General features: G+C 44.4%; 1 protein-coding gene across 5 annotated transcripts in view; it reads left to right on the top strand.

Moving 5' to 3' along the window:
* Window positions 1–27,028, top strand: part of LOC135057040 (oocyte zinc finger protein XlCOF6-like) — a 189,144-nt gene that overhangs the window by 25,300 nt on the left and 136,816 nt on the right. For 3 of the 5 annotated variants that reach the window (XM_063962895.1, XM_063962894.1, XM_063962896.1), the window contains one exon: window positions 22,504–25,198. In XM_063962895.1, the coding sequence (XP_063818965.1) occupies window positions 22,504–24,440 (1,937 nt within the window). In that variant the 3' untranslated portion in view covers window positions 24,441–25,198. Of the gene's footprint in view, window positions 1–22,503; window positions 25,199–27,028 lie in introns of those variants that run through there. The other 2 variants (XM_063962898.1, XM_063962897.1) reach the window with 2 other exon arrangements.

The raw sequence follows: 27,028 nt of genomic DNA, 5'->3' as shown, positions 1-27,028 counted from the left end.
CTGCTGATAGAAAGCAGGAGGCGATCCTGAAGTCTGTTTACACACACTCGGGCATTATACTTAGACCAGCTATTGCGTCAGCATGGATGTGCAGTGCTGCCGCTGCGTGGTCAGATAAACTGTCAGAAAATATTGACACACTAGACAGAGACACGAGATTCTGCTAACAATTGACCATATCAAAGATTCAGTCTTGTATATGAGAGATGCACAGAGGGAAATCTGCCGGCTGGCATCTAAAGTAAGTGCATTGTCCATTTCTGCTAGGAGATGCTTATGGACTCGCCAGTGGACAGGAGATGCAGATTCCAAAAGGCACATGGAAGTTTTGCCTTATAAGGGGGAGGAATTATTTGGGGATGGTCTCTCCGACCTAGTTTCCACAGCAACGTCTGGGAAGTCAGCATTTCTACCCCATGTCCCCTCACAGCCTAAGAAGGCGCCATTTTATCAGGTTCAGTCCTTTCGGACACAGAAAAGCAAGCGTGGAAAAGGAGGTTCTTTTCTGTCTAGGGGCAGAGGTAGGGGAAAAAGGCTGCAACAAACAGCAGGTTCCCAGGAGCAAAAGTCCTCCCCCGCTTCTTCTTCTAAGTCCGCCGCATGACGGTGGGGCTCCACAGGCGGAGCCAGGTATGGTGGGGGCCCGCCTCAAAAATTTCAGCGATCAGTGGGCTCGCTCACAAGTGGATCCCTGGATCCTTCAAGTAGTATCTCAGGGGTACAAGCTGGAATTCGAGGCGGCTCCACCCCACCGGTTCCTAAAATCTGCCTTGCCGATTGCTCCCTCAGACAGGGAGGCGGTGCTAGCGGCAATTCACAAGCTGTATTCCCAGCAGGTGATAATCAAGGTACCCCCTACTTCAACGAGGTCGGGGTTACTATTCCACACTATTTGTGGTACCGAAACCAGACGGTTCGGTGAGACCCATTTTAAATTTGAAATCCTTGAACAAGTACATAAAAAAAATTCAAGTTCAAGATGGAATCGCTCAGGGCGGTTATTGCAAGCCTGGACGAGGGGGATGACAATGCTAAATTCTTTTATCGTATAAACAACCCTTTATGAGGTCTAAGAACACTGTACGCTGTTTACTTAAGAAGTACCGTAAAGGTACGCTATTTGCGTATCGATCGCTTAGCCGTGATCGAGACGCTCAGGCGTCACGTTTACTCACGAGTAAATGATCACAGGCAGGCACGCTATTGGCTATAGACAAACGTAATGCTTCGCTATGGCGTAGCGGACGCTTGAGACCACGAGGAGGTCACCAGCGGCGCAGACGCTCACAACGCTAAACCTTGATATCTATATCTTTGACAATGAAATACACAGAATACCTTAATGTGAATACAGGGTGTAAGTGCAACCTTGTGTAACCTGACTAACTACAAAGCTGCTTGAGCGTCACCGACGCTCAAGTGAACACTTAACTATAGGAAATACACAGATACTTGTTTAGGGTCCAAAGCCTATTATATGTATTATAACTAATATACTTGCAAAAAGGAATCACAGTACAAATGATACACTACAATATAACAGAGACTTCCTAACCAAAATAGCTACACTAGAAATACAATACAATACCAATCTAATACAATACAATACAATACAATACTAGTCAAGGGGAGATATGGGAGAAAAGAGAAGGGAGACAGAGAGAGAGAGAGAGAGAGATGGAGAGAGACGGAGAGAGAGAGAGAGATAGGGAGAGAGATGAGAGAAATGGCTCACAGAAAGACAATGATTACGGAGAGAAACTTACGCACAAGGGTAACGATCGCAAGCGCTTCTGGACAGCCAGCTTCCCGATTATCAGCAATGAGAACCGTTTGATGAGAAGTGAAAGCTGGATGCCACAGGCCCGTCTTTTATGCTACTCACACAATGCAATCTAATGGTCCCTACAATCTCATTGTCCATTGGACGCAGGAATTCGGCTTCGCATTATAACAAAGGTCATAGGTTGATTCATACAGGTGGGCTGTATCAGTGGTCTTGGTTATGCAAAACCATGGGTGATAACTAACACATTCCTGTCTTCTGGAGAGCTATTGTTTGGCGAATACAAAACAGAATCCTGTCTGGGTTCTGTTCTATATTCATGATGTCCACTTTCAGTTGAGACAATGACATCTCAGCCCTCATTCTCCTGTATACAAATCCAGCCCCATTTGTAAACACAGGTGTTGGCCCTCCTCATTGAGTCTCAAAGCTCAGTGTAATTAAAGACTATTGTACTCCGTCTGCGGGAAAGATACTGATTTGGAGTACAATTGATCTTCAATTACTATTCCGGTGCTTACCTTATGCATGTAAAGTTATGAGGCCCTCCCAACATGCAAACTATTGTTTGGGGGATCTCTGAGGTCAAAGAGCCATTTGAGACCCACTGATACCTGTCTCCACTGTTCAGGTGCATGACTAAGTAAGAACAAATAATAATAAATGGACATAACTTCTTATGTCCATAACTATTCGCACGAGCGATTAATACGCTCCAAACCAACACCGGAATATTGCTATTTAAATACCCTTCCGATGGGTACCAAACACTGCTGTATGATTCCTGTTAGACCCTTAGCACAATACAAAGAGGGATTCCTCCGTTCAGGGACATTCCATACTAACCAAACTTTCAGAATCTATCAAAGGGACCATGGTCTACAAACTACATTAATTGTGAAAATATGTAACGATTGGGTCGCACGCTACGACTACATACTCTTTACCGTAAATACGCATACCGATGCGAGCGGGTGCACGCATCAGCGGGTATGCGCTATCACGGGAAAGCGCACGCATGCGCAGCGCGGACCAGCGTGAGGTGCAAATATGGCAGCGTGTATAGGGATATTTTTCTGACTTTGACAGTCCACCCTTTGGCAGTCAATAATAACTGCCACCTTCAAAACATTTCAAAAAGGAGAAAAATATAAGTCAGGGGTTAATTCATTTCCATGGTTGGGTAAGGAAGAAGAGAGGAGTAGGTGTGAAGAGGGTATGACCTAGTGAGATAGCAGAAGTATGTGTGTATGAGTCCATGTTTGGAGGGTCATGTATCATCGTGCCGTACGTGTGGTAAATCAAGCTTCGAGGTATTGCGAAGTATACATTTGAATTCCTTCTTATCCCGTGGTACAGGTCTGTGGATGGGCTGTCAAACTTTACCGAGCTCTTTTCGGCTTTTGAACAGAATGGGGAGCACATTTTAGTTGATGATACATGAATGGGGGAATATGTGATTGCTGATATCTGTGCCTGTATTCCCTATACTATGTGTGTTATTACCTGAGGGTTGTAGAGATGAGGATGAAGAACACTTATGGAAAATGCAATGATATTCTATGTCAGGTAAATGTACATCTGTCGTTGAAGTTTTGTTCGGTATCTGTTGAGAGTCGTCTTCTTTGCGCTGTATTGCTCCTTGGGCATGAGCAAATAGCTTTGTCAGTGCCATCAGATTTACAAAAATGTTGGGCTAGCGTGAGTTTAAAAATACTAGGGAAACTGGGGATCCATGGCAAAGTTCATCAAATGTCCATTTCTCAAGTGGTCAAAACTTCATCTTTGGTGCTTGTCTGTTGTCTGTATAGCGTCTCGTCAACTTCCTCGTCCAAGGGGGTCTTTGTATCTTGGGGAAAAGCAGAAAAACAGGTGAAAGAAACGGACCTTATAATCGCATTTTCATCACATCATGGTTTCTATCATTGGGTCATAAATCAAATCCAGGTTAATTACAGTTTCCTCACTCCTCAAGCTCATCACTTTTGTACTTTGTTTGCACCTCATTAAAGCCTGCCCGCATCTAAATATCACTCCAATAGATATAATAACACCTAAGATACATAGGAGAAACTTTCCAACATCCATTATGACTCCTTGAGCCCAGTCTCCTAAACCGGAGAACCAATTTCGCGGGTTCAACCATGACACCCAACCAGTCAGCTCATTACCTACAGCAGCAAGAGTGAGATTGTGTTTTCGGCGAAATTCCCACTTTAACTGGAGAATATCGTCCATCTTTTGGTCTATGACCTCTACCGGATCCTCGGTGCTATTTGTGATATACGTGCAACACTTCACGCCGTACTGCGTTGCCAATGTAACACAATATCCGCCTGTCACTGCTGTGAGGTAATTTAAGAACCATTCTATGCTGTACCAGTTCTGTTTTATAAGCTTGGAGTTCTCTTCCGGTGTATCTAAACGTGTCATCATACATTTCGGTGATATTATCTAACAAATTGGCGAGTGCGGAAATGTATCTATAATTCATCACTCCCCGAGCGGTGCGAGTGCAATCTAACGCTACCAGAACCTGAATCCCGGTGGATTCATGGATAAGATCAGAGGCCGGATGCTCTAACCTTTCTGACAGTTGTCTTTTAACTCGGTGCTCGTAATGAGTGTGAGTATAAGGAGCTTGGGCACCACGGTGTATGTCTTTCATTTTGTCATGTGTTACAGTCATCACTTCAGGCAATACTTTTCCAATATAACACAATCCTTCAGAGTTTGGGGCAAGCCACTTGTACGCCTTTCTCCCGCATATGAAATATGCATCATCGGGGAGAACATAAGGGACGGAGAAGGACATTACCATATTACACACCTTCCAGGTGAAATCTCCTGATCCTAATTCTTCCATCTGCTTAATGCACGTATCAGACTGTACGATATGTGCACAGTATCCTGGTGATACTTCTCCAACTCTAGTAATTCTATTTCCTAGGGTGTATCTATACCGGAAAGATTTTCCTCTACTGGCTATGTGGCGTACAAGCTCTGTATCTGTAGGCATTCTATCTGCTCTGTGTGAAAAGGTCATGGTGTGGTTACTCCATGACACTTCCCAATTTCCCGGCTTTCGGGGATTGGAGATGTTGAAACATAAGAGGGACCTATCCACATGGTATTGGTGGAGCTTCAAGCTAGGAGGGCTGGAGATATTAAACCTCCTGTCCACCGGTCTCCCACCATTTAACTCAAGTACCTCCCCTAACGTTAAAGGAAATGGTACTAGCCCTGATTTGCTATGCCCTTGAGGTACTTGAGAACATACCCAACAATCTGTCTCATTTAACACGCTACCCACTAAGGAGTGATAGTCACTCAATGGATGCCGGTCCATATGGTTATTAAAACTGGATTGGCATTATTGCTACCGAGCCTACAGATACAGTTTTCTTTTTTGAACTAACAATCCTTCAAAGAAAATGTTTACAGATAACATGGTTGTTAGATCGTGCCCGGTACTCGCCTTTGCTTGGTGATTGAGTTGCTATTGGAAATTTACACCTCCGTCTCAGTCATCAGGACCTTTCTGGATCCTTTCTCGACCTCACTGGTACTCTCACCGAAACAGACTGCTCTGGTCAACATCATGGTTAACGGAAAAATCCATATCACAGTCTCTTGGGGCAAGTCCATCTTACAGGAGGAGAAAAGAAGAAAATTGTAAAGGGGGTATAAGAAAACAGTTTGAGGGGGAGAGAACTTGTTACGATAATAAGTTCTCTCGTCTTGTTGTTCTTCTTGTTCTGCTGTCCTCTCAAAGGTGCTGTCTCTCAGTCTTCCAAACGAACATTCTGGTGATGCAATATTCCTTCCCAACCGACGATCTTTCTGTAAGGAGCAAAAATCTGGCATTACCATTGGTCCAACTGAGGGGTGACATAGCATCTTTAAACCATGGAAACATGAGTGGGAAGAGAGAGACAACAAAAAAAAAAGAGATAGAGAACAATTCATGTGCATATATACATTACATAACTCGACAATAACCATCAATAAGAAAAGAGAAACAAAGCATTTTTAAACATTGTCAACATTAAGAAAACATTGTTAGCATTAGAAAAACATTGTCAGACTTATTAGGCTGTCATATCTATGTGTCTAATGGTCTCCTTGAGCAGTCCCTCCCCACCAGCACCTGCATTACTCCACTGTCTGTATCTGGCCAGAAATACATTGTGGCGGAGGTCATGCTGGGGTTTGGTAGACTTCTGCAAGGACCAAGTGGATATGCAATGTGTGAATTCTTACCGATAATCGTCAAAGATGGGGATAGAGAGAGAGAGAGAAAAACATTTTTCTTCACAAATACATTTACAACGTTTCACCTGGTCATTCCTGTGTCTTCAGTGAATGACCTCCCACTTTATTAACCGTTACCTCAGGCTTACCATCCGTCGTATGATCACCTTTCTTGACTACCTATCATGGGTGTGGCTCAAAATTCCTCCTATCTGATCTCTGATTATAATGGTGTGTGTTGTAATTTTGCTCATTTCTTGGTCTAGGGGGTCTAACTTTATGTGGGTTATTACAGTTGTTGGCATAATGCCCTTCTCTTCTACAATGGTAACAAATCCTTGGCTTTCTCCATGTGCTAGGGGCCTGGGGTTCCGGTCGACTTGATGCCTCCTCTAGTGCTTGGATGTTCAGTGTCATCAACCGCTCTCCCTGCGCTTCCCTGGTTCTTTGGATATTTCGGTCATGCTCGATAGCGGACTCTCTTAATGCCGCCACCGAGATACCTCTCCAATGAGGTATTGAAGTTTGTACCCTAATTTTTAGTGTGTCTTTTAAGTTGTTCGCTAATACGGACACAGCTACCTCTCTGTGGTGTACATTAGTTTCAATGTCATCTATACCTGTGTACCTAGCCATATCCTGCAGAGCCCGGTGAAAATACTCTTCTGCGGATTCACCTTCTTTTTGTCTTATTGTATAGATTTTATTCCACTTTACTACTGTAGGAAAATATTCTTTCAACTGTAGATTGATTCTTTTTACATTATCTTGGTTATACTTGTTTGTTAGTGGCACTTCCTCATCTAGCTTACAATCAGTGATAAATTTCAATGAATCAACATCGGGGGGTAAACATGCCCTCAAAACTGTCCTCCAATCTTTGTTACTTGGCTCTGCAGTATGTCCTAGCACTCTAATGTATCTTTGACAAGCAACTAAGTCTTTCCTGGGATCAGGAAATTCAGACAGAATTGCTCTTAATTCTGTTCGGGAAAAAGGGCAGTACATGGCGATGTTCCTGACAGGAGTGATTCCTGAAGAGTCAGTTTCCCCATTTGGTACTGCAATTACCCTAACAGGATTAAGTCCAGTAATGTCATTCTGAATTGATTCTAAGATATAAGGTACATTTGTTTGTGCGTGATGTATAATACCATACATACCTGTGGACACGACCTCACCTGACCCTCCATTAGGGGGTTTGATTACAGTTTTTACCGACTGGGTCGCGTCCACCTGGACGTCTTGTGTGATGGCTTCTGGAAGAGGTGCCGACATCGTTCTGGGTTCACTTTCTGGTTGGTGTTCCTGAGGAAAGTTTAACATGGGGTGCGACTTGCATGGGTTAATAGTTGTACATTCAACAGTATTACAATTATCTTTGTTACATTTATTACACTTATTCTTATCATCTATACTACAGTTGCTAAGAGCGTTTTTATTGTTCACCCTTGTGCTTTTCTCCGCAACCACAATCCCCTCCATTGCCATCTCTCTCCTCTCAAGATGAAAGTTAGGTAAGTAAGTTACATTTCTTTGCATTTCACCCTCCTGTTGCCATATCTGTAAACAATCATAATGCTTGATTCGTCTCTTTGCTGATTTAATGAGACATATCCTTCTCCTTAAATTATGCAACACCTCTGAGTCAAAACTACCTATCCCGGGAAATGGTACCTTATCCCCCGCAGTCATTCGTGTCCATTCATCACAAAAGGTCTCAGAGTGGGGACCATATTTCCCCCACATTACTAACCGAGCAGACCCTCGGGGTCTGCAAGCCTCTGGAGTCTGAATCCTGACCTCCGACCGTCTCTGTATTGTGCACTTGGCTGCCATTGTGGACCTTTTTAACACAGAAAAACTTCCTAAAATGCACCAAACACAGAACTTCGTTGGAAATCCTTAAAGCTCTTCCACTGAACTTCTTCTGCTCCGGGTATCTCCGGTCCGCCTTCTAGCAGACACGTGTAGCCGTTGCAGGCCCTATTTTTAGAGATTTTCCTGAGAAAATTCCCTTTTCCATTTTTCTTTACACAAATCACGCTTGCATGTGCTCCCTACAACACGTATGAGGGCAAGATTTACGCATGGATATACGACCTCATATCACGTTGCGTTATTGGTCACACATACAACCGTGCGGTCCAATCGTACCACTTATAGACACTTGTTGCCCATAAATGGTAGGATCATTGGAGTCTCCCTACTGTGCTCCAAAACAGCCAGAGCGTAATACAACGAAAACTTTATCACACTCTGTTGCACGTTTTCACTCAGATCGTGCTCATCACGTTCCACATAGATCACAAAGTTCACAAAGCGGGATTCAATACACTCATACCGTTTTCAAACCAATATCATTCTTATAGTTTTCTGATCAGAAAAATCATTTCCCGTAGTCTGATAGCTCTCCCCAGAGGTATTACAGTAAAGTAAGGTATTTAAACTAAGTTTTTGGAAAGCTGAAATCAATTTGTGCTATTTATCGCCTTGCGCTATTTACCGCGTTGCGCTATTTACCGCGTTGCGCTATTTATCGCCTGTTAAAGTCAACTTGTGGTTTGAGTTACGTGGGCGTACACAGACGCTCCGTTGCGTAATGTACACTGCGTGCGTCGGCCTTTGGATTGCGTACGCAAGTCTCAGTTAGGGACACGTGTACGCAAAGCAAAGATCCACCGTAACACAATTTATACTTTTATCAATGTAGATGATCCCTGATCATCTACCACACACCACACTGACTTCGCCTTATCTCCCAGGCAAACCGTGTGTTGGTCTATACTTTAACTATTACCTCTATTCTTAAACTATGAAATAACAGCAAATCTCTTTTGGCACTTTTCTATCAACTATAAAACTGGCAAACAGGATAGTGATATACGAAAAATGAAATACACAGATGGAAAAGAAATGCAGATATATATATGTATGCGTGCGTATATACGCAAGACAGAAGAAAAATAAACAGTTTTAAAAAACACTAGCGTTTTGTTCTTACCTCCGGTTCCCGGATTCCTTCAGCACCCTTTACCTAAGCGAAGCAGACGCTTATCCCATCAGCACTGCGAGACAACCTCCCGCCCTTTGCTGAGGGATAATGTCTGCTGATCTACCTAGTGCAGATATGTGAAGGACTGGACGGCCCCCAATTGACAATGCTAAATTCTTTTATCGTATAAACAACCCTTTATGAGGTCTAAGAACACTGTACGCTGTTTACTTAAGAAGTACCGTAAAGGTACGCTATTTGCGTATCGATCGCTTAGCCGTGATCGAGACGCTCAGGCGTCACGTTTACTCACGAGTAAATGATCACAGGCAGGCACGCTATTGGCTATAGACAAACGTAATGCTTCGCTATGGCGTAGCGGACGCTTGAGACCACGAGGAGGTCACCAGCGGCGCAGACGCTCACAACGCTAAACCTTGATATCTATATCTTTGACAATGAAATACACAGAATACCTTAATGTGAATACAGGGTGTAAGTGCAACCTTGTGTAACCTGACTGACTACAAAGCTGCTTGAGCGTCACCGACGCTCAAGTGAACACTTAACTATAGGAAATACACAGATACTTGTTTAGGGTCCAAAGCCTATTATATGTATTATAACTAATATACTTGCAAAAAGGAATCACAGTACAAATGATACACTACAATATAACAGAGACTTCCTAACCAAAATAGCTACACTAGAAATACAATACAATACCAATCTAATACAATACAATACTAGTCAAGGGGAGATATGGGAGAAAAGAGAAGGGAGAGAGAGAGAGAGACAGAGAGAGAGAGAGAGATGGAGAGAGACGGAGAGAGAGAGAGATAGGGAGAGAGATGAGAGAAATGGCTCACAGAAAGACAATGATTACGGAGAGAAACTTACGCACAAGGGTAACGATCGCAAGCGCTTCTGGACAGCCAGCTTCCCGATTATCAGCAATGAGAACCGTTTGATGAGAAGTGAAAGCTGGATGCCACAGGCCCGTCTTTTATGCTACTCACACAATGCAATCTAATGGTCCCTACAATCTCATTGTCCATTGGACGCAGGAATTCGGCTTCGCATTATAACAAAGGTCATAGGTTGATTCATACAGGTGGGCTGTATCAGTGGTCTTGGTTATGCAAAACCATGGGTGATAACTAACACATTCCTGTCTTCTGGAGAGCTATTGTTTGGCGAATACAAAACAGAATCCTGTCTGGGTTCTGTTCTATATTCATGATGTCCACTTTCAGTTGAGACAATGACATCTCAGCCCTCATTCTCCTGTATACAAATCCAGCCCCATTTGTAAACACAGGTGTTGGCCCTCCTCATTGAGTCTCAAAGCTCAGTGTAATTAAAGACTATTGTACTCTGTCTGCGGGAAAGATACTGATTTGGAGTACAATTGATCTTCAATTACTATTCCGGTGCTTACCTTATGCATGTAAAGTTATGAGGCCCTCCCAACATGCAAACTATTGTTTGGGGGATCTCTGAGGTCAAAGAGCCATTTGAGACCCACTGATACCTGTCTCCACTGTTCAGGTGCATGACTAAGTAAGAACAAATAATAATAAATGGACATAACTTCTTATGTCCATAACTATTCGCACGAGCGATTAATACGCTCCAAACCAACACCGGAATATTGCTATTTAAATACCCTTCCGATGGGTACCAAACACTGCTGTATGATTCCTGTTAGACCCTTAGCACAATACAAAGAGGGATTCCTCCGTTCAGGGACATTCCATATTAACCAAACTTTCAGAATCTATCAAAGGGACCATGGTCTACAAACTACATTAATTGTGAAAATATGTAACGATTGGGTCGCACGCTACGACTACATACTCTTTACCGTAAATACGCATACCGATGCGAGCGGGTGCACGCATCAGCGGGTATGCGCTATCACGGGAAAGCGCACGCATGCGCAGCGCGGACCAGCGTGAGGTGCAAATATGGCAGCGTGTATAGGGATATTTTTCTGACTTTGACAGGGATTACATGGTTTCCCTGGACATCAAGGATGCTTACCTGCATGTCCCCATTTACCATCCTCACCAGGAGTACCTCAGATTTGTGGTACAGGACTGCCATTACCAATTCCAGACGCTGCCGTTTGGACTCTCCACGGCACCAAGGGTATTTACCAAGGTTATGGCGGAAATGATGATACTCCTTCGAAGAAAGGGAGTTTTAATTATCCCGTACTTGGACGATCTCCTAATAAAGGCACGGTCCAAGGAACAGTTGTTGGTGGGAGTAGCACTATCTCAGGAAGTGCTGCGCCAACACGGCTGGATTCTGAATATTCCAAAGTCACAGCTGGTACCGACGACACGTCTAATGTTCCTGGGGATGATTCTGGACACAGCCCAGAAAAAAGTGTATCTCCCGGAGGAGAAAGCCAGGGAGTTGTCTTCTCTAGTCAGAGACCTCCTGAAACCAAAACAGGTATCGGTGCATCACTGCACGCGGGTCCTGGGAAAGATGGTAGCTTCTTACGAAGCAATTCCATTCGGCAGGTTCCATGCCAGAATTTTTCAGTGGGATCTGTTGGACAAGTGGTCCGGATCGCATCTTCAGATGCATCGCTTGATAACCCTGTCTCCAAGAACCAGGGTGTCTCTTCTATGGTGGCTGCAGAGTGCTCATATTCTGGAGGGCCGCAGATTCGGCATACAGGACTGGGTCCTGGTGACCACGGATGCCAGCCTGCGTGGCTGGGGGGCAGTCACAAAGGGAAGAAACTTCCAAGGACTATGGTCAAGTCAGGAGACTTCTCTTCACATAAATATTCTGGAGCTAAGGGCCATCTACAATGCCCTAAGTCAAGCAAAATCCCTGCTCCTACACCAGCCGGTGCTGATCCAGTCAGACAACATCACGGCAGTCGCCCATGTGAATCGACAGGGCGGCACAAGAAGCAGGATGGCAATGGCAGAAGCCACAAGAATTCTCCGATGGGCGGAAAATCATGTACTAGCACTGTCAGCAGTGTTCATTCCGGGTGTAGACAACTGGGAAGCAGACTTTCTCAGCAGGCACGACCTCCACCCGGGAGAGTGGGGACTTCATCCAGAAGTCTTCCAAATGATTGCAAATCAGTGGGGTCGTCCACAGGTGGACATGATGGCGTCCCGTCTAAACAAAAAACTAGAGAGGTATTGCGCCAGGTCAAGAGACCCTCAGGCGATAGCGGTGGACGCTCTGGTAACACCGTGGGTGTACCAGTCAGTTTATGTGTTCCCTCCTCTGCCGCTCATACCAAAGGTATTGAGAATAATAAGAAAGCGAGGAGTAAACACAATTCTCGTGGTTCCGGATTGGCCAAGAAGAGCGTGGTACCCAGAACTTCAAGAGATGATCTCAGAGGACCCGTGGCCTCTGCCACTCAGACAAGACCTGCTACAGCAGGGGCCCTGTCTGTTCCAAGACTTACCGCGGCTGCGTTTAACAGCATGGCGGTTGAACACCGGATCCTGAAGGAAAAGGGCATTCCGGAGGAAGTCATTCCTACGCTTATTAAAGCCAGGAAAGAAGTTACAGCAAATCATTATCACCGCATATGGCGGAAATATGTTGCTTGGTGTGAGGCCGAAAAGGCCCCAACAGAGGAATTTCAACTAGGTCGATTTCTGCATTTCCTGCAAGCAGGAGTGAATATGGGCCTAAAACTGGGCTCCATTAAGGTACAGATCTCGGCTCTGTCGATTTTCTTTCAGAAAGAACTAGCTTCAGTACCTGAAGTTCAGACATTTGTAAAGGGAGTGCTGCATATTCAGCCCCCGTTTGTGCCTCCTGTGGCACCTTGGGATCTCAACGTGGTGTTGAGTTTCTTAAAATCACATTGGTTTGAACCACTAAAAACCGTGGATCTGAAATATCTCACGTGGAAGGTGGTTATGTTATTGGCCTTGGCTTCTGCCAGGCGAGTATCAGAATTGGCGGCTTTGTCTTGTAAAAGCCCTTATCTGATTTTCCATATGGATAGGGCAGAATTGAGGACTCGTCCCCAGTTTCTACCTAAGGTGGTGTCAGCGTTTCACCTGAATCAGCCTATTGTGGTGCCTGCGGCTACTAGGGACTTGGAGGACTCCAAGTTGTTAGACGTGGTCAGGGCCCTGAAAATTTATGTTTCCAGAACGGCTGGAGTCAGAAAATCTGACTCGTTGTTTATCCTATATGCGCCCAACAAGCTGGGTGCTCCTGCTTCTAAGCAGACTATTGCTCGTTGGATTTGTAGTACAATTCAGCTTGCGCATTCTGTGGCAGGCCTGCCACAGCCAAAATCTGTCAATGCCCATTCCACAAGGAAGGTGGGCTCATCTTGGGCGGCTGCCCGAGGGGTCTCGGCTTTACAACTTTGCCGAGCTGCTACTTGGTCAGGGGCAAACACATTTGCAAAATTCTATAAATTTGATACCCTGGCTGAGGAGGACCTGGAGTTCTCTCATTCGGTGTTGCAGAGTCATCCGCACTCTCCCGCCCGTTTGGGAGCTTTGGTATAATCCCCATGGTCCTTACGGAGTTCCCAGCATCCACTAGGACGTCAGAGAAAATAAGAATTTACTCACCGGTAATTCTATTTCTCGTAGTCCGTAGTGGATGCTGGGCGCCCATCCCAAGTGCGGTTTATCTGCAATACTTGTAAATAGTTATTGTTAACTAAATCGGGTTATTGTTGAGCCATCTGTTGAGAGGCTCTGTTGTTTCATACTGTTAACTGGGTTTCATATCACGAGTTGTACGGTGTGATTGGTGTGGCTGGTATGAGTCTTACCCGGGATTCAAAATCCTTCCTTATTGTGTACGCTCGTCCGGGCACTGTATCCTAACTGAGGCTTGGAGGAGGGTCATAGTGGGAGGAGCCAGTGCACACCAGGTAGTCTAAGATCTTTCTAGAGTGCCCAGCCTCCTTCGGAGCCCGCTATTCCCCATGGTCCTTACGGAGTTCCCAGCATCCACTACGGACTACGAGAAATAGAATTACCGGTGAGTAAATTCTTATTTTTCACATTAAACAATAACATAAGGAATGTTAATAATAACAAAGAAACATTAATATGTCATGTATGTAAACTTTCAACATTAAAAAAAAAAAAAAAAATCTCGTTTTCCGCCTGCGTTTGTGGATTCACCAGCGGAAGTAGCTCGTCTTGTTGTTCGAAGCATCCTGTCAGTAGGCATGGTTGGCTCAATGTTATGTGTGGCTGATGTTAAATTGTGACATCAGAAACCTTAACGCAAAAAATGCAACTAAGTGTAAGGTTTTTTTGCACAAAATGCGGATTTTTAAATCTAATCGCAAAATTTGCAAATTTGACAAGTCCACCTTTTTTTTGTAACATTAAATTAGTGTTGCAGATTTTCCGTTTGGGCGTGCTTTCGCAATTTTGCGATTGGTCGCAGTTTTTGCTAATTTGTACTTTTTACGATCCTTACAGAATTAGCCCCATAATTCAGCATGTTGGAAGAGATGGCTAATTACAGAGTTTTTTTTAAGTTTTGCACTAACTATTGCTGCAGAGTTATCACTATAGGGCTGTTGGAATTGGGACACAGGATTGCTCTGCTTACAGACAGCGGATTGCATCATTTATTTATGACCATCAGCTATAGCTTTTGTGGTTGTACCCCAACATCCATCAGTGAGATTCTAGCAGTTGTCCCTGGCACTATAGTGTGACAGTATGTGTATAATTAAAATATATATAATGAATGTGACAGTGTGTATGTGTATTTTGTATGAGAGTGACAGTGTGTGTGTATTATGAATGTGTGACTGTGTGTGTATTATGAATGTGTGTGTGTTATGAATAAGTGTGACAGTGTTGTGTATTATGCATGAGTGTGTGTGTGTGTGTGTGTGTGTGTGTGTGTGTGTGTATTAGGCATAATAGTGTGACAGTGTGTCTGTGTGTGTATTAGGCATTAGAATGTGTGTATGGGATCCGGTCATGTGAGCGGCACTCGGGATCCCGGCAGGCACCATGCCGACGCCGGGTTCCCAAGCGTTCACAAGCCCTAAAGTCGTCATGCCGAGTAACAGGGACTATTCCCACTCATGGGTGTCCACAACACCCATAGAGTGGGAACGGATCCCCAGCACCAGTCTCCCCTACCCAACCCGTGTGTATTATGTATGAGTGTGGCAGTGTGTGTGTGCATGTGTATTATTCGAGAGAGTGTGACTGTGTTTATTATGCTGGAGAGCAACAGTGTGTGTGTATTATGCTTGAGAGAGTGACAGTGTGTATTATACATGAAAAAGTGACTGTGTTTCTATAAAGTGTGTGTGTGTGTGTGTGTGTGTGTGTGTGTGTGTGTGTGTGTGTATTATGCATGTGTGTGTGTGTGTATATATTATAGGCTTGTCATACTATACCTGTTAAACAGGACCAATGATGAATTATGCAGGATCTATGGCTGATTAAAAAAAGGTGAAATGCAGGCTTGAATTATGCAAGCCACAGAACCTGTGCAATTCATGAGTGTCCCAGTGTAAAAGGATAGTATGGTAAGCCTAGTATATTATGGGAGTATGACAGTATGTGGCCCTCACGAAGTTCAAACCTAGGTAAAAGCCACAATGCCAAATTAGGTGGAGGTAGGTACAAATCTCTGGCCGTGTATAAACACACACTTTCTCACTTATTATATAGATATGTACTAAGCAGCCCTTAGATATAATGTGTGTGCATTGTATACTGCAGTGGTGTGCTTCTTGTGTACTCGGTGAAGCTGCACCACCTGTCCTATTCCTACCATATCTGGCCCTGGTACGTACAGTAGGAGGGAGGCGCAGCTGTAAACTTATGCGTGCAAGATGGAGTGAGGAGCTAGGAGTTAGAGCTCCGTCTATCCTGCTTTCTTTATCCTGATTCCCCCGCTGGTGGCTGCTACTGACCTGGCTCACCCGTTGTGACTTTTAACCCTGCTCATTTTGAGGGGTCTGCGGGACTGTGTTTCTGCCCTGGGAGGCCGCTGGACGGATCGCGGCCGACACCGCTCGGCCTCACTCCTTCCGCCCGGCGCCATCTTGGGAACTAACAGCGGAGGCCGGAGCCGCGCTGGGACGGAGCTCCCTTCACTCGCACCATCTGCTGTTTTTTGCTGAACCGGAGGTCGGTGTGTGTCCCTGTCTCCTTCCACCTTACGTCTGGCGGGCTGAATGTTCCTGTGTGGCGGTGATAGTTACTGACGGCGCGGGGGTACATCTGTCTGCACGGACCGTCCCTCCTCACGTCCCCTGCCTCCCTGCATTGCTGGTCGGAGCCTCCCGGTCTGCACTACTCTGCCTGCGGGGCTGCCTGGATACCTGCAGCTATCCTGCTCTACCTACACTGCTGGGTGACGCTTCCATATCTACACTACTCTCCAGGAGGGTCCACTCGAAAGCCTGCTGTTGATTATACTGCCTGACTACTGGCACTAAAGATTTCCTTTTCCTTGCCTGGGTTCATTCACCTGCGTGAGACTCTGGAGGCCTGGGGATTTTACAGCTTGTGGTGAGCACGTATTGTTTATTCTATATCATTGCTGAGGGAGCCCTCTTTCTGCACCCGTGTTCCACCCGTGTCCCATCATGGTGCGTGGGGGCAGTGCTGCTGCTGCTACCGCTGCTGCTAAGCTTGAAAAATATGCTAGAGGCTCTAAATCCTCCTCCCAACCCACCCGGGGTGCTGCTCCCCCATCCCCCCCTTCCCCCTCGGGGTCACCTCCTCGAGAGGACGACACGTCTCAGTCGACGCAGCAAATTCTCTTGGCCATATCCACGTCCGAACACAGAGTCATGGATAAAATCGGCCAAGTACAGGTGGATATCACTTTAATCAGGCATGACATGCAAAAGATTCGTGAACGGGTGGGGGAGGCGGAGCACCGTATCTCCGACCTAGAAGACGTCACCAATCCTCTTAAAGATACAGTTTCCAACCTCACAACCCAGATGTCAGCAGTTAAGGCGAAGCTTTCCGATATTGAAGGAAGACTGCGTCGTAATAACGTTCGCTTTGTGGGCCTCCCGGAGAGAGCGGAGGGCTCCTCCCCAGAATCGTTCCTCGAAACATGGCTTCTCCGATTATTTAAACGCGATGACTTTGGTCCTCAGTTTTCTGTGGAGAGGGCCCACCGATTGCCTGCCAGGGCTCCTCCCCCGGGCGCACCTGCACTCACTTTCATAGCCCGTTTTCTACATTACAGGGACCGGGATGCGGTCCTGCGGCTGGCCCGCACACAGGGTCCTTTGAAATTTGACAACCATGATATTTCTGTTTATCCGGACTTTGCCGTAGATGTCCAGAAGTCGCGTACGCAGTTCCTTCAGGTCAAAAGAAAGCTTCGTGACCATCAAATTCAATATGCCATGTTGTTTCCGGCACGTTTAAGGGTGGTGTATGATGGCTCCACACACTTCTTCAATACCCCTAAGAGGCGGAGGCCTGGCTGGAGCGCAGACCCCGGCCCCCTATCTAAGGACTGTTTCTCCCTCAGAGGTCGCATTGTCTGCTGGGTTTTGTACTCCTCCTAACCATGTAGCGGGGATGATCTTTATTTCTAGGAGCTGAATGCTAGGATATAGCCTTTTTGTAGAGGCAATAGTTGTCTCTACTCCCTAGGGTTGTTATATGTTCTCAGCCTTAGTTTAGTTAGTGTTTTTTTCGGGATCCAGGCGTGTCTAGTTTGGGATGGATATGCAGGGAGGGGGGGGTTTGGGATGTTCTGGGTTTGTTCTTTTTTTTTGTATATGTATTGCTTCATGTGTCACTGTGCTATTTTTTTTTTCTTGAACTGTAATGTGTCCATGATTTTTTCTATGTATGCCTTCTGGTCTCCGGATGCTCTGCCTGTATGCTGGCGGGGGGCCGGGGCCGTAGTGATCCCTTTGCTCCTTCCTCCTCTACATTATGGGTTCCTCTCTTTTGCGCACCTTGCTTGCCTTGGATTTCCCTCTTCTCCTGCCTCTCCATATTTGCCCCTTGCTTCTTTTCTCCTTCTGTCCTTTCTCTTTTGTATCCATGGCTGCAGGGGTTGATGGACTCCGTATACTCGGCTGGAATGTGAGGGGCCTGAATGACCGCATAAAGCGGGCTCTGGTTTTATCTCAGGTGAGAAAGTATAGGGCAGATGTCATATGCCTCTCCGAAACGCACTTGGTTGGTACTAGAACCTTGGCTCTCAGGAAGCCCTGGGTGGGTCTCTCCTATCATTCCACCTTCTCTGCTAACTCCAGGGGGGTTTCAGTTTTGGTGCGGAAGTCGTTTAATTTCCATTTAGTTCATAGCCAAATTGACCAATATGGCAGGTATGTATTTCTTAGGGCCTATGTTAACCGTACACTTTTGCACATACTTGCTGTTTATGTCCCTCCCCCCTACAATAATGAAGTATGTCGTTTATTGCTACTTCTCCCTCAGCACCGGTCCTTTGCATCGGAGACTTCAATAATGTTTTAGATAAAGTTTTAGATAGGTGGGCTGAACTTCCCCCTTCTCTAACCTCTGCTTCCCCGTCCCCCACACCGTTTGCGAGGTTGGTTTCCGAGCTTGGACTCCTGGATATTTGGAGGTTGAGACACCCCAAACAACTCCAATACTTCTGCCACTCGGCCAGCTTTCACTCGTTCTCGAGAATAGATTTGGCCCTCGTCTCCCCTGATCTCACTGCTAGAATACTGGATGTCCAGTACCTTCAGAGGGGAATCTCGGACCACTCACCTTTGCTGGTGGTCCTGGATTTTGTGCCTGTCTGTGGGGCTAAACTGTGGAAATTGAATCTCTTCTGGTTGACCTTGTTGACTGACCACGAGGCCTTGATTAGTGAGTGGATTGATTTTGGTGTTCATAATGCGTCCTGTTCTGATCAACTGGTTAAGCATGACGCATTTAAAGCTTCACTACGGGGCTCCTTCATACGACAAATAGCTAATGTCAAGAAATCTAGTAGGGAGGAGAAGGAGGTGCGCCTGGAGCTTGCCTGTTCCCAATCCGAGTCTGTTTACCTTACTACTAGGACCTTTGGTGATCGAGTAAGATGGGACTTGGCCAGGAAAGCCTGGTCTGACCACTTGCTTGATAAATCAAGGCGCAAATTACTTTTCTCCCAGCACACCCTCTATTCACAATCGGACACGGGGGGTAGTTACTTGGCCTTTCTGGCTCGGGGGGAGAGAACTGGGGGTTCCATTCAGCAGATCTGTGATACTCAGGGTGAAATGGTATATGCCACTCCCGAAATAGCCCAGGTTTTCCAGTCCTTTTATTCCTCGTTGTATGCCTCTAAAGTCACCTATACCCCCACTCAACTACAGCAATATCTCTCAGACATTGCCCTGCCGCAGTTGTCCCAACAATCTGTAGATATTTTAGATGCTAATATCACTCCAGAGGTTGAGGCTGCTATTGCCTCCTTCCCTAATAAAAAGGCCCCGGGTAGCGACGGTATACCGGTTGAAGTCTATAGTCAATATCGTGCATACTTTGTCCCCTATCTTTTGACTCTCTTTAATGCCTTGTTGGAGGGTGCTCGTCTACCTCCCTCTATGTCCGAAGCTATTATTGTGGTGATCCTCAAACCGGGTAAATACCCTACGGCCCCGGAGTCCTACCGCCCAATCTCATTGCTACCTACTGATGTCAAGATTTTGGCCAAAATTCTGGCACTTAGACTCAATAGTGTTATCGCCTCGATCATTCATGATGATCAGACAGGATTTATGCCTGGCAAGTCCACCCTCCAAAATTTGAGGCGACTGTTTTGTCACCTGCAGATGGGGGACCGGCCCGAGTCGGGGGCTGTGGTGGTTTCCTTGGATGCTGCCAAGGCCTTCGACTCTGTGGAATGGGAGTATTTGTGGGAAGTCCTTAGACGGTTTGCTTTTGGCCCCAAATTCATACGCTGGGTACAATTACTCTATTCCTCCCCCGTGGCTCGAATATTTGTCATTGGCTATGTGACGTCCCCATTTGCTTTGTCCCGTGGTACTAGACAGGGCTGCCCACTGTCCCCTGCCCTTTTTGCCCTGGCTGTAGAGCCATTGGCATGTTTCATCAGAGCGTCCCCTGATGTTAGGGGCATCACTATTGACGGACATGAGGATGTTATTGCATTATATGCCGATGACATGCTCTTGTTCCTCAGAGACCCTGATGCTTCCCTGACCTCCCTCCTGGGTATTGTTGATACATTTGGCCTTTACTCCGGCCTGACTATCAACTGGAATAAATCTAATGTCTTTCCCATATCTGGTATTCTTCCTGACCCGTTGCCAGATGTGTCCTCCTTGGCCTGGACCCTTCGCTTTCAGTATCTTGGTGTCTGGATCACTCCTAATGTTAAGTCTTTTGTACATCAAAACATTGACCAGGTCACGGTAGATCTGAAGCGACGGATTCATGTATGGAAGAAGCTTCCCCTTACTGTCACGGGTCGCATTAACCTGATTAAGATGGTGATGCAACCAAAATATCTTTATCTATTGCAGCACTCTCCTACCTATATCCCCAAGAAAATTTTCACTAACATTGATAGTGTGCTTTCCTCCTTTGTTTGGGGCGACAAAACGCCTAGGGTTGCCCTGAGAGCTCTGGTTAGGGCTAAATTGGATGGAGGTTTGGGCTTTCCCAATCTCCGGGCCTATTATCTAGCTGCTCAACTTGCACATTTGTCTAATTGGATTCTCAGTAGGGATAGTCCCACGCTTGAGAGATTCTTTGCCGAGTGTGTGGGGTCTCATTTCTCCCCTCTCCAGTTCCTTCTTTCTGCCTCTTCTACTGCTGGTCTTCCTCCTTTACTCCGTCAGTCGCTACTTGTGTGGCGTCAAGCTCACTCCTACTATACATGGCAAGGTACAGACTCTGACACGCCACTTTGGTTCAACCCAGGGTATAGGGAGTTGTTGCAGCTCTCACAGGACAACATATGGATTGGTGCGGGCCTTACCACAGTTTCGCAACTGTATGATAACGGTGTTTTCAAATCTTTCACACAACTGAAGGAGGAGCTCGAAATATCCAATAGATCCTTTTATCGCTATTTACAGCTCCGCCATGCGGTGCAGGCACAGTTTGGGACCTCGCCCCCGTCCATTTCTGACTCCCCGATTAAAGATATGGTTAGGAATTTGGGTGCAAGACACCAAGTTTCCATTTTATATGGTAGTCTTAATGCCCACATCTGCCCAAATATATTTGACCAACTTAAACTTAAATGGGAACAAGACATTGGCTCAATTACAGATGACCAGTGGCTACAGGTGTTGAGCTCACTTAAATACTCCACTCAGTGTATCAAATATCAGCAGGTTTATTTCTTTGTTCTGCATAGGACATACAGAACTCCAGTTTCTTTGTATAAAGCAGGCCTACGGCCTGATAGTACCTGCCCCAGATGTGGTGCCCCTGAATCTACTTTTTGGCACCTATTATGGCTGTGCCCCACAGTACATGCCTTTTGGGAAGCAGTTTGGTCGGACATTCTGCTCACTGAACCTACGCTCCCCCCCCTCTCTTCTACTATATGTATGTTTGCGCTAGACTTAGAGGAATCCTACTGCCCTGCACTATATAAATATGTTCTTTGCCTGACTACCTTAGCTAAGGTGTTTATAGCGCGTAACTGGTTTGCTACTTCTTCCCCTAATGTGTACAACTGGCGAGCTCTAGTAAATGAGGAGTCAGGACATGAGAGGTTTACACATAGGTCTAGAGGGACCCTACCCCATTACTTTAGCAAGTGGGACAGGTGGAATACCTCCCGTCTGGCTACAACTGGAGCAATATTCTCTGACTGATTGAGGCTTAATATGTGAATTTGCGATGTTGCCGTGACACTTATTATCATTTTCTATGTGACACTGTGACACAGATGGTATTATTTACTGTATTCTTCCTGTAATTTTTTCTTTGTTTTGTTTGCTGTTCTGGTTTTGTTCTGTATTTAATGTTTTTTTTTCTTTTCCCTGTGAAAAACTTCAATAAAAAATTACACAAGTAAAAAAAAAAAAAATGTATGCGTGCAACACTGAGTAGGACTCAAACATGCGTTTATACCTGACTCTGAATGTGGCCCAAGCTCTAGATATTGCAGGCATCACAAATAGTAAACATGTAAACCCTGAAATATGTGTAGCACAGCTTATACAGTGTGTCCATCACTGAGCTATAAATTCTACCTTGTAACATCTTGTAATTATCTATTTGATGGTAATTTGGAGATTTTTTACCAAGATTTTGGTCAAAGTATGGTCCAGATTTGTCATGCCTTGTAGAGTGATAAATAGCACGGTGGTAAAGTACCAGCCAATCAGCCCCTAACTGTCATGTTACAAGCTGTGTTTGAAAAATGACAGTTAAGAGCTAATTGTTTGGTACTTTATCTCCAAGGCTTGATAAATCTGGGCATATATTTGTTATGGCGATATATTCACATTTACATATATTTATTCTATTCCCAGTAGATGGAGGTGACAGCAGCAATATCTCAGAAGAATTTCTAATTTTATCTAAGGACTGTAAAACAGAAGATATCACAGAGGATTCTCCAGATGAAAATCCCATTACACATCCAGTACATCACAGTACAGATATTTCATTTGATCCCCCTAACCATGAACAGTGTTCTCCTGATAACTCACACAGTACAGCTTTTAGTTTAGCCACAATCTCTCCCTGTTCTGTAGATGGCAAATGTTTTACACAGGACACAAAGCTTATTACCCATCAGCCAGCTAAGGCTGGTGTTAAGTTATGTCCATGTTCTGAGAGTAGGAAAGGTTTTATACATAAATCACATCTTGCTACACTTGAGAGAAGTCAGCCACGAGTGAAGCAATTTCCATGTACTGAATTTGGGAAACGGTTTAAACATAAATCAGCTCTAGTTATCCATCAGCAAATTCACACAGGTAACAAGCCATTTTCATGTTCAGAGTGTGGGAAATGTTTTCCAAAGAAATCAGCTCTTGTTAGACATGAGAGAGTTCACACAGGTGAGAAACCTTTTTCATGCTCCGAGTGTGGGAGATGTTTTGCACGCCAATCACATCTTGTTACACATAAGACAGTTCACACTGGTGTGAAGCCATTTTCATGTTCTGAGTGTGGGAAATGTTTTCCAAAGAAATCAGCTCTTGTTAGACATCAGCAAATACATACAGGTGAAAAACCATATTCATGTTCAGAGTGTGGGAAATGTTTTGCATGCAAATCGGCTCTAGTAACCCATCAGAGACTTCACACAGATGAGAAGCCATTTTCATGTTCTGAGTGTGGGAAATGTTTTGCACGTAAATCAACTCTTGTTGCACATGAGAGAAATCACATGGGTAAGAAACCTTTTTCATGTTCAGAGTGTGGGAAATGTTTTATACATAAATCACACCTTGTTACCCATCAGAGTCTTCACACAGAAGAGAAGCCATTTTCATGTTCTGAGTGTGGGAAATGTTTTGCACGTAAATCAACTCTTGTTCAACATAAGAGAAGTCACACAGGTGAGAAACCTTTTTCATGTTTAGCATGTGGGAAATGTTTTACATATAAAGCAAGTCTTGTTAAACATGAGAGAAGTCACACAGGTGGGAAGCCATTTTCATGTTTAGAGTGTGGGAAGTGTTTTACCCAGAAATCATCTCTTGTTACACACGAGAGAAGTCACACAGGTGAGAAACCTTTTTCATGTTCAGAGTGTGGGAAGTGTTTTACACATAAAGCACATATTGTTATACATGAGAGAATACACACAGGTGAGAAGCCATTTTCATGTTTAGAGTGTGGGAAATATTTTACAAAGAAATCACATCTTGTTAGACATCAAAGAACTCACACAGGTGAAAAACCTTTTTCATGTTTAGAGTGTGGGAAATGTTTTACATATAAAACAAGTCTTCTTGCACATGAGAGAATTCACACTGGTGAGAAGCCATTTTCATGTTCAGCTTGTGGGAAATGTTTTGCATATAAATCACTTCTTGTTATACATGAAAGAATTCACACAGGTGAGAATCCATTTTCGTGTTTAGAGTGTGGGAAATATTTTACAAAGAAATCACATCTTGTTAGACACGAGAGAAGTCACACAGGTGAAAAACCCTTTTCATGTTCAGAGTGTGGGAAATGTTTTACATACAAATCAAGTCTTCTTACACATGAGAGAGATCACACAGGTGAGAAGCCATTTTCATGTTCAGAGTGTGGGAAATGTTTTTCATATAAATCATTTCTTGTTATACATGAGAGAAGTCACACAGGTGACAAGCCATTCTCATGTTCAGATTGTGGGAAATGTTTTGCAAAAAAATCACATCTTGTTAGTCATGAGAGAACTCACACAGGGGATAAGTCATTTTCCTGTTCTGATTTTAGTGAAATGAATGAAGTCACATCTAGTTAAACAATTATTTGAACATATTTTATAAAGCGTAGTATTTTTCCTGACATTGGCTCTTAATTTTCCCCCTGTTATATAAAGGTTTGAACTGGTGTTGTTTGTATTACTGTGACTTATATTCTTGTTTTGGGGGTTTTTTTTTTGTTTTTTTTCTTCTGATCCATTTTTGCCAATTAATATCCATGAATTGACTGGAATGAAAGAAAAGTAACTGCAGCATGTATAGTAGCTTCTAGTAATTGATCACCCAAATGTTATACAGAGTGTAGGAGGACATGAGGAACAGTGCTCAAGGAGATAACGGGGTAAACTCCTATTGACAAATATGCTTAAGCACAGGTGACAAACCTAAATATAATTTGACTATATTATCTATGAACAAGTATGGATGTTCTTAATACCTGGACTGTAAGCGTGCCTGAGGACTGAGTTTGAGAATCTCTGGCCTATGATATACAACAGGTGAAAAAACAAAACAAACAAAAGCAACTCCAAATGGTGCTTTTAAGATGCGTTTTGTATCTGTTAATAGATTAGCAGCACATATTGGCAGCTGCCAGCAACAGGGTAGTGGCTTGTCCAGAACAGCACACAGCTATAGTAATAGGCAGCACAAAGAACATGTGAGCTTATAATCATATGCACAAAGAATACTACTGTATGTAAAAATAACATTTGATAATGAATACAAGAACTGTATACTATGTAAACATAAATGCATGCTTCTAGAAGAACTGTCCTAAATAAAACCTGACCACTTATTAGTGTTATATAGTTTACTTCTTCCAAACCATTCGTGAAAATGATCACAACCTTACAGAGTGGGAATCTATGTATTGTTCTTACTGATATTTCAGACAGATTGTGCCTCGAAGCAAAACATTATGGGGCAGATGTATTAAGCCTGGAGAAGTGATAAGTGCAAGGTGACAACGCACCAGCCAATCAGCTCCAATATGTAAATTGACAGGAGCTGATTGGCTGGTGCGTTATCACCTTGCACTTATCACTGCTTTGTCTCTTCGCCAGGCTTAATACATCTGCCCCTATGTCTCTTGTACAAACTGCTGGTCTCTGTCAGTGGAATCTCTCAATGTACAAACTCAAAAATTAAGAGGAGAATTTTGCATAATACGGCTTTCATAGAAATTTCCCATCCATCAACCTTTAGAGTTGCACTCACAATGCAAAAGTCAGAAAGTGATGTCATAACAGGGATGAAAAGCACCTTGAACTTTCATGGCAGACACCTGATGCCCTTGTATCTTGTCCCTGATCTCATCCAATGGATATGCTGTTTCTGGAGTAGTTATTCCATCTCTCACCCGTCCTGCTGACATGTTTCCATTCTACAGAATTTTTTCACAGCAGATGGGTTGAGTTCACTAATTCCAGGTTATTTGTTTATTTTAGCCGACCAATGAATGAACATAGAGTAATTATGTGTTAAGTTATTTGTGTCCGTGGAGATTGTAGACACACGTACGGAGTCCCAGAAGTCTCCCAACAGAAAGTGGATTTCATCTTTGAATAAGACCGAAGTAATTTTTTTCCCACTGTCCCGAAGCGAATTACAGTTTATAATAAAGTGAAGATACAATTAAAAACCAAAATACTTTCTCCATTTCAAAGTTAAGCTCTCATCCTACAGTGCTGCTCTTTACCTCTGTAAACAGTCTTACTTCAAGAACTCCATCTCCCAGTTTTCAAATCCCTGGTGTCTCATTGCCACTGTCAACTCTCTTCTCTGCCCCCCTTAGCCTTGACCCCCCTCTTCACTCTCTGCCCTTGATTTTGCCTCCTATGTCACATCCAAAATTGACTCCATACGTCAGGACACACATCCCACCAGACCCTAAACAACCCGCCCCCTCCTTTCCATGACCACCCCTCCCCATCCATGTGACCAACTCTGACTTCTTTTTCCTCTATATCTGGAGATAGTCATGGCCCCCTTCCGGTCATTCCCCCTCTCCTCCCCAGTAGACTTTATCCCCTCTACACCTCCTTCACTAACTCTCTCCTTCTGCCTGTTCCCATTTTGCCCACCTCAATCTCTCCCTCTCATCAGGCACTATCCCCTCTGCCTTCAAATTTACCCTTGATTCTAACATGCTCTCCAATAACCATCCCATATCTCGCCTCCCTTTTGCCTCCAAACTTTTTGAGCTTATTGTCTACAACTGCCTTTCTTTCCTCCCACTCCCTGCTTGACCCATTTTATGCTGGCTTCCTTCCTCTCCACCCTCACAAAATTCTGCAATGACCTCCATGGCACCAAATCTAAGGGCCACTACTCGGCGGATTCTCCTTCCCTCTCTGCTGCTTTTAACACTATACTGTAGACCCACTCTCTACTCCTGCAAATCCTTCACTCCATTGGTCTGCCTGGTACTGCACCCTCCTGACTGTCCTTCTCCTGACTGCTTCTCTGTCTCCTCTCATGACTCTACCTCCACTTCTTTTACTAGTCCCCTACAGTTCTGTTCTTAGACCTCTCCTTTTCTGTCTCTATACGTCCTTTTTAGGTGAACTCATTAGCTCTTTTTACTTCCAATATCCTCTCCCTTCCAATATCATCTGATAATGAA

The sequence above is a fragment of the Pseudophryne corroboree genome, chromosome 3 (assembly GCF_028390025.1).
Source record: "Pseudophryne corroboree isolate aPseCor3 chromosome 3, aPseCor3.hap2, whole genome shotgun sequence".
NCBI classification, from domain to species: Eukaryota; Metazoa; Chordata; class Amphibia; order Anura; family Myobatrachidae; genus Pseudophryne; species Pseudophryne corroboree.
This window is presented reverse-complemented; position numbering and strand designations above follow the sequence as displayed.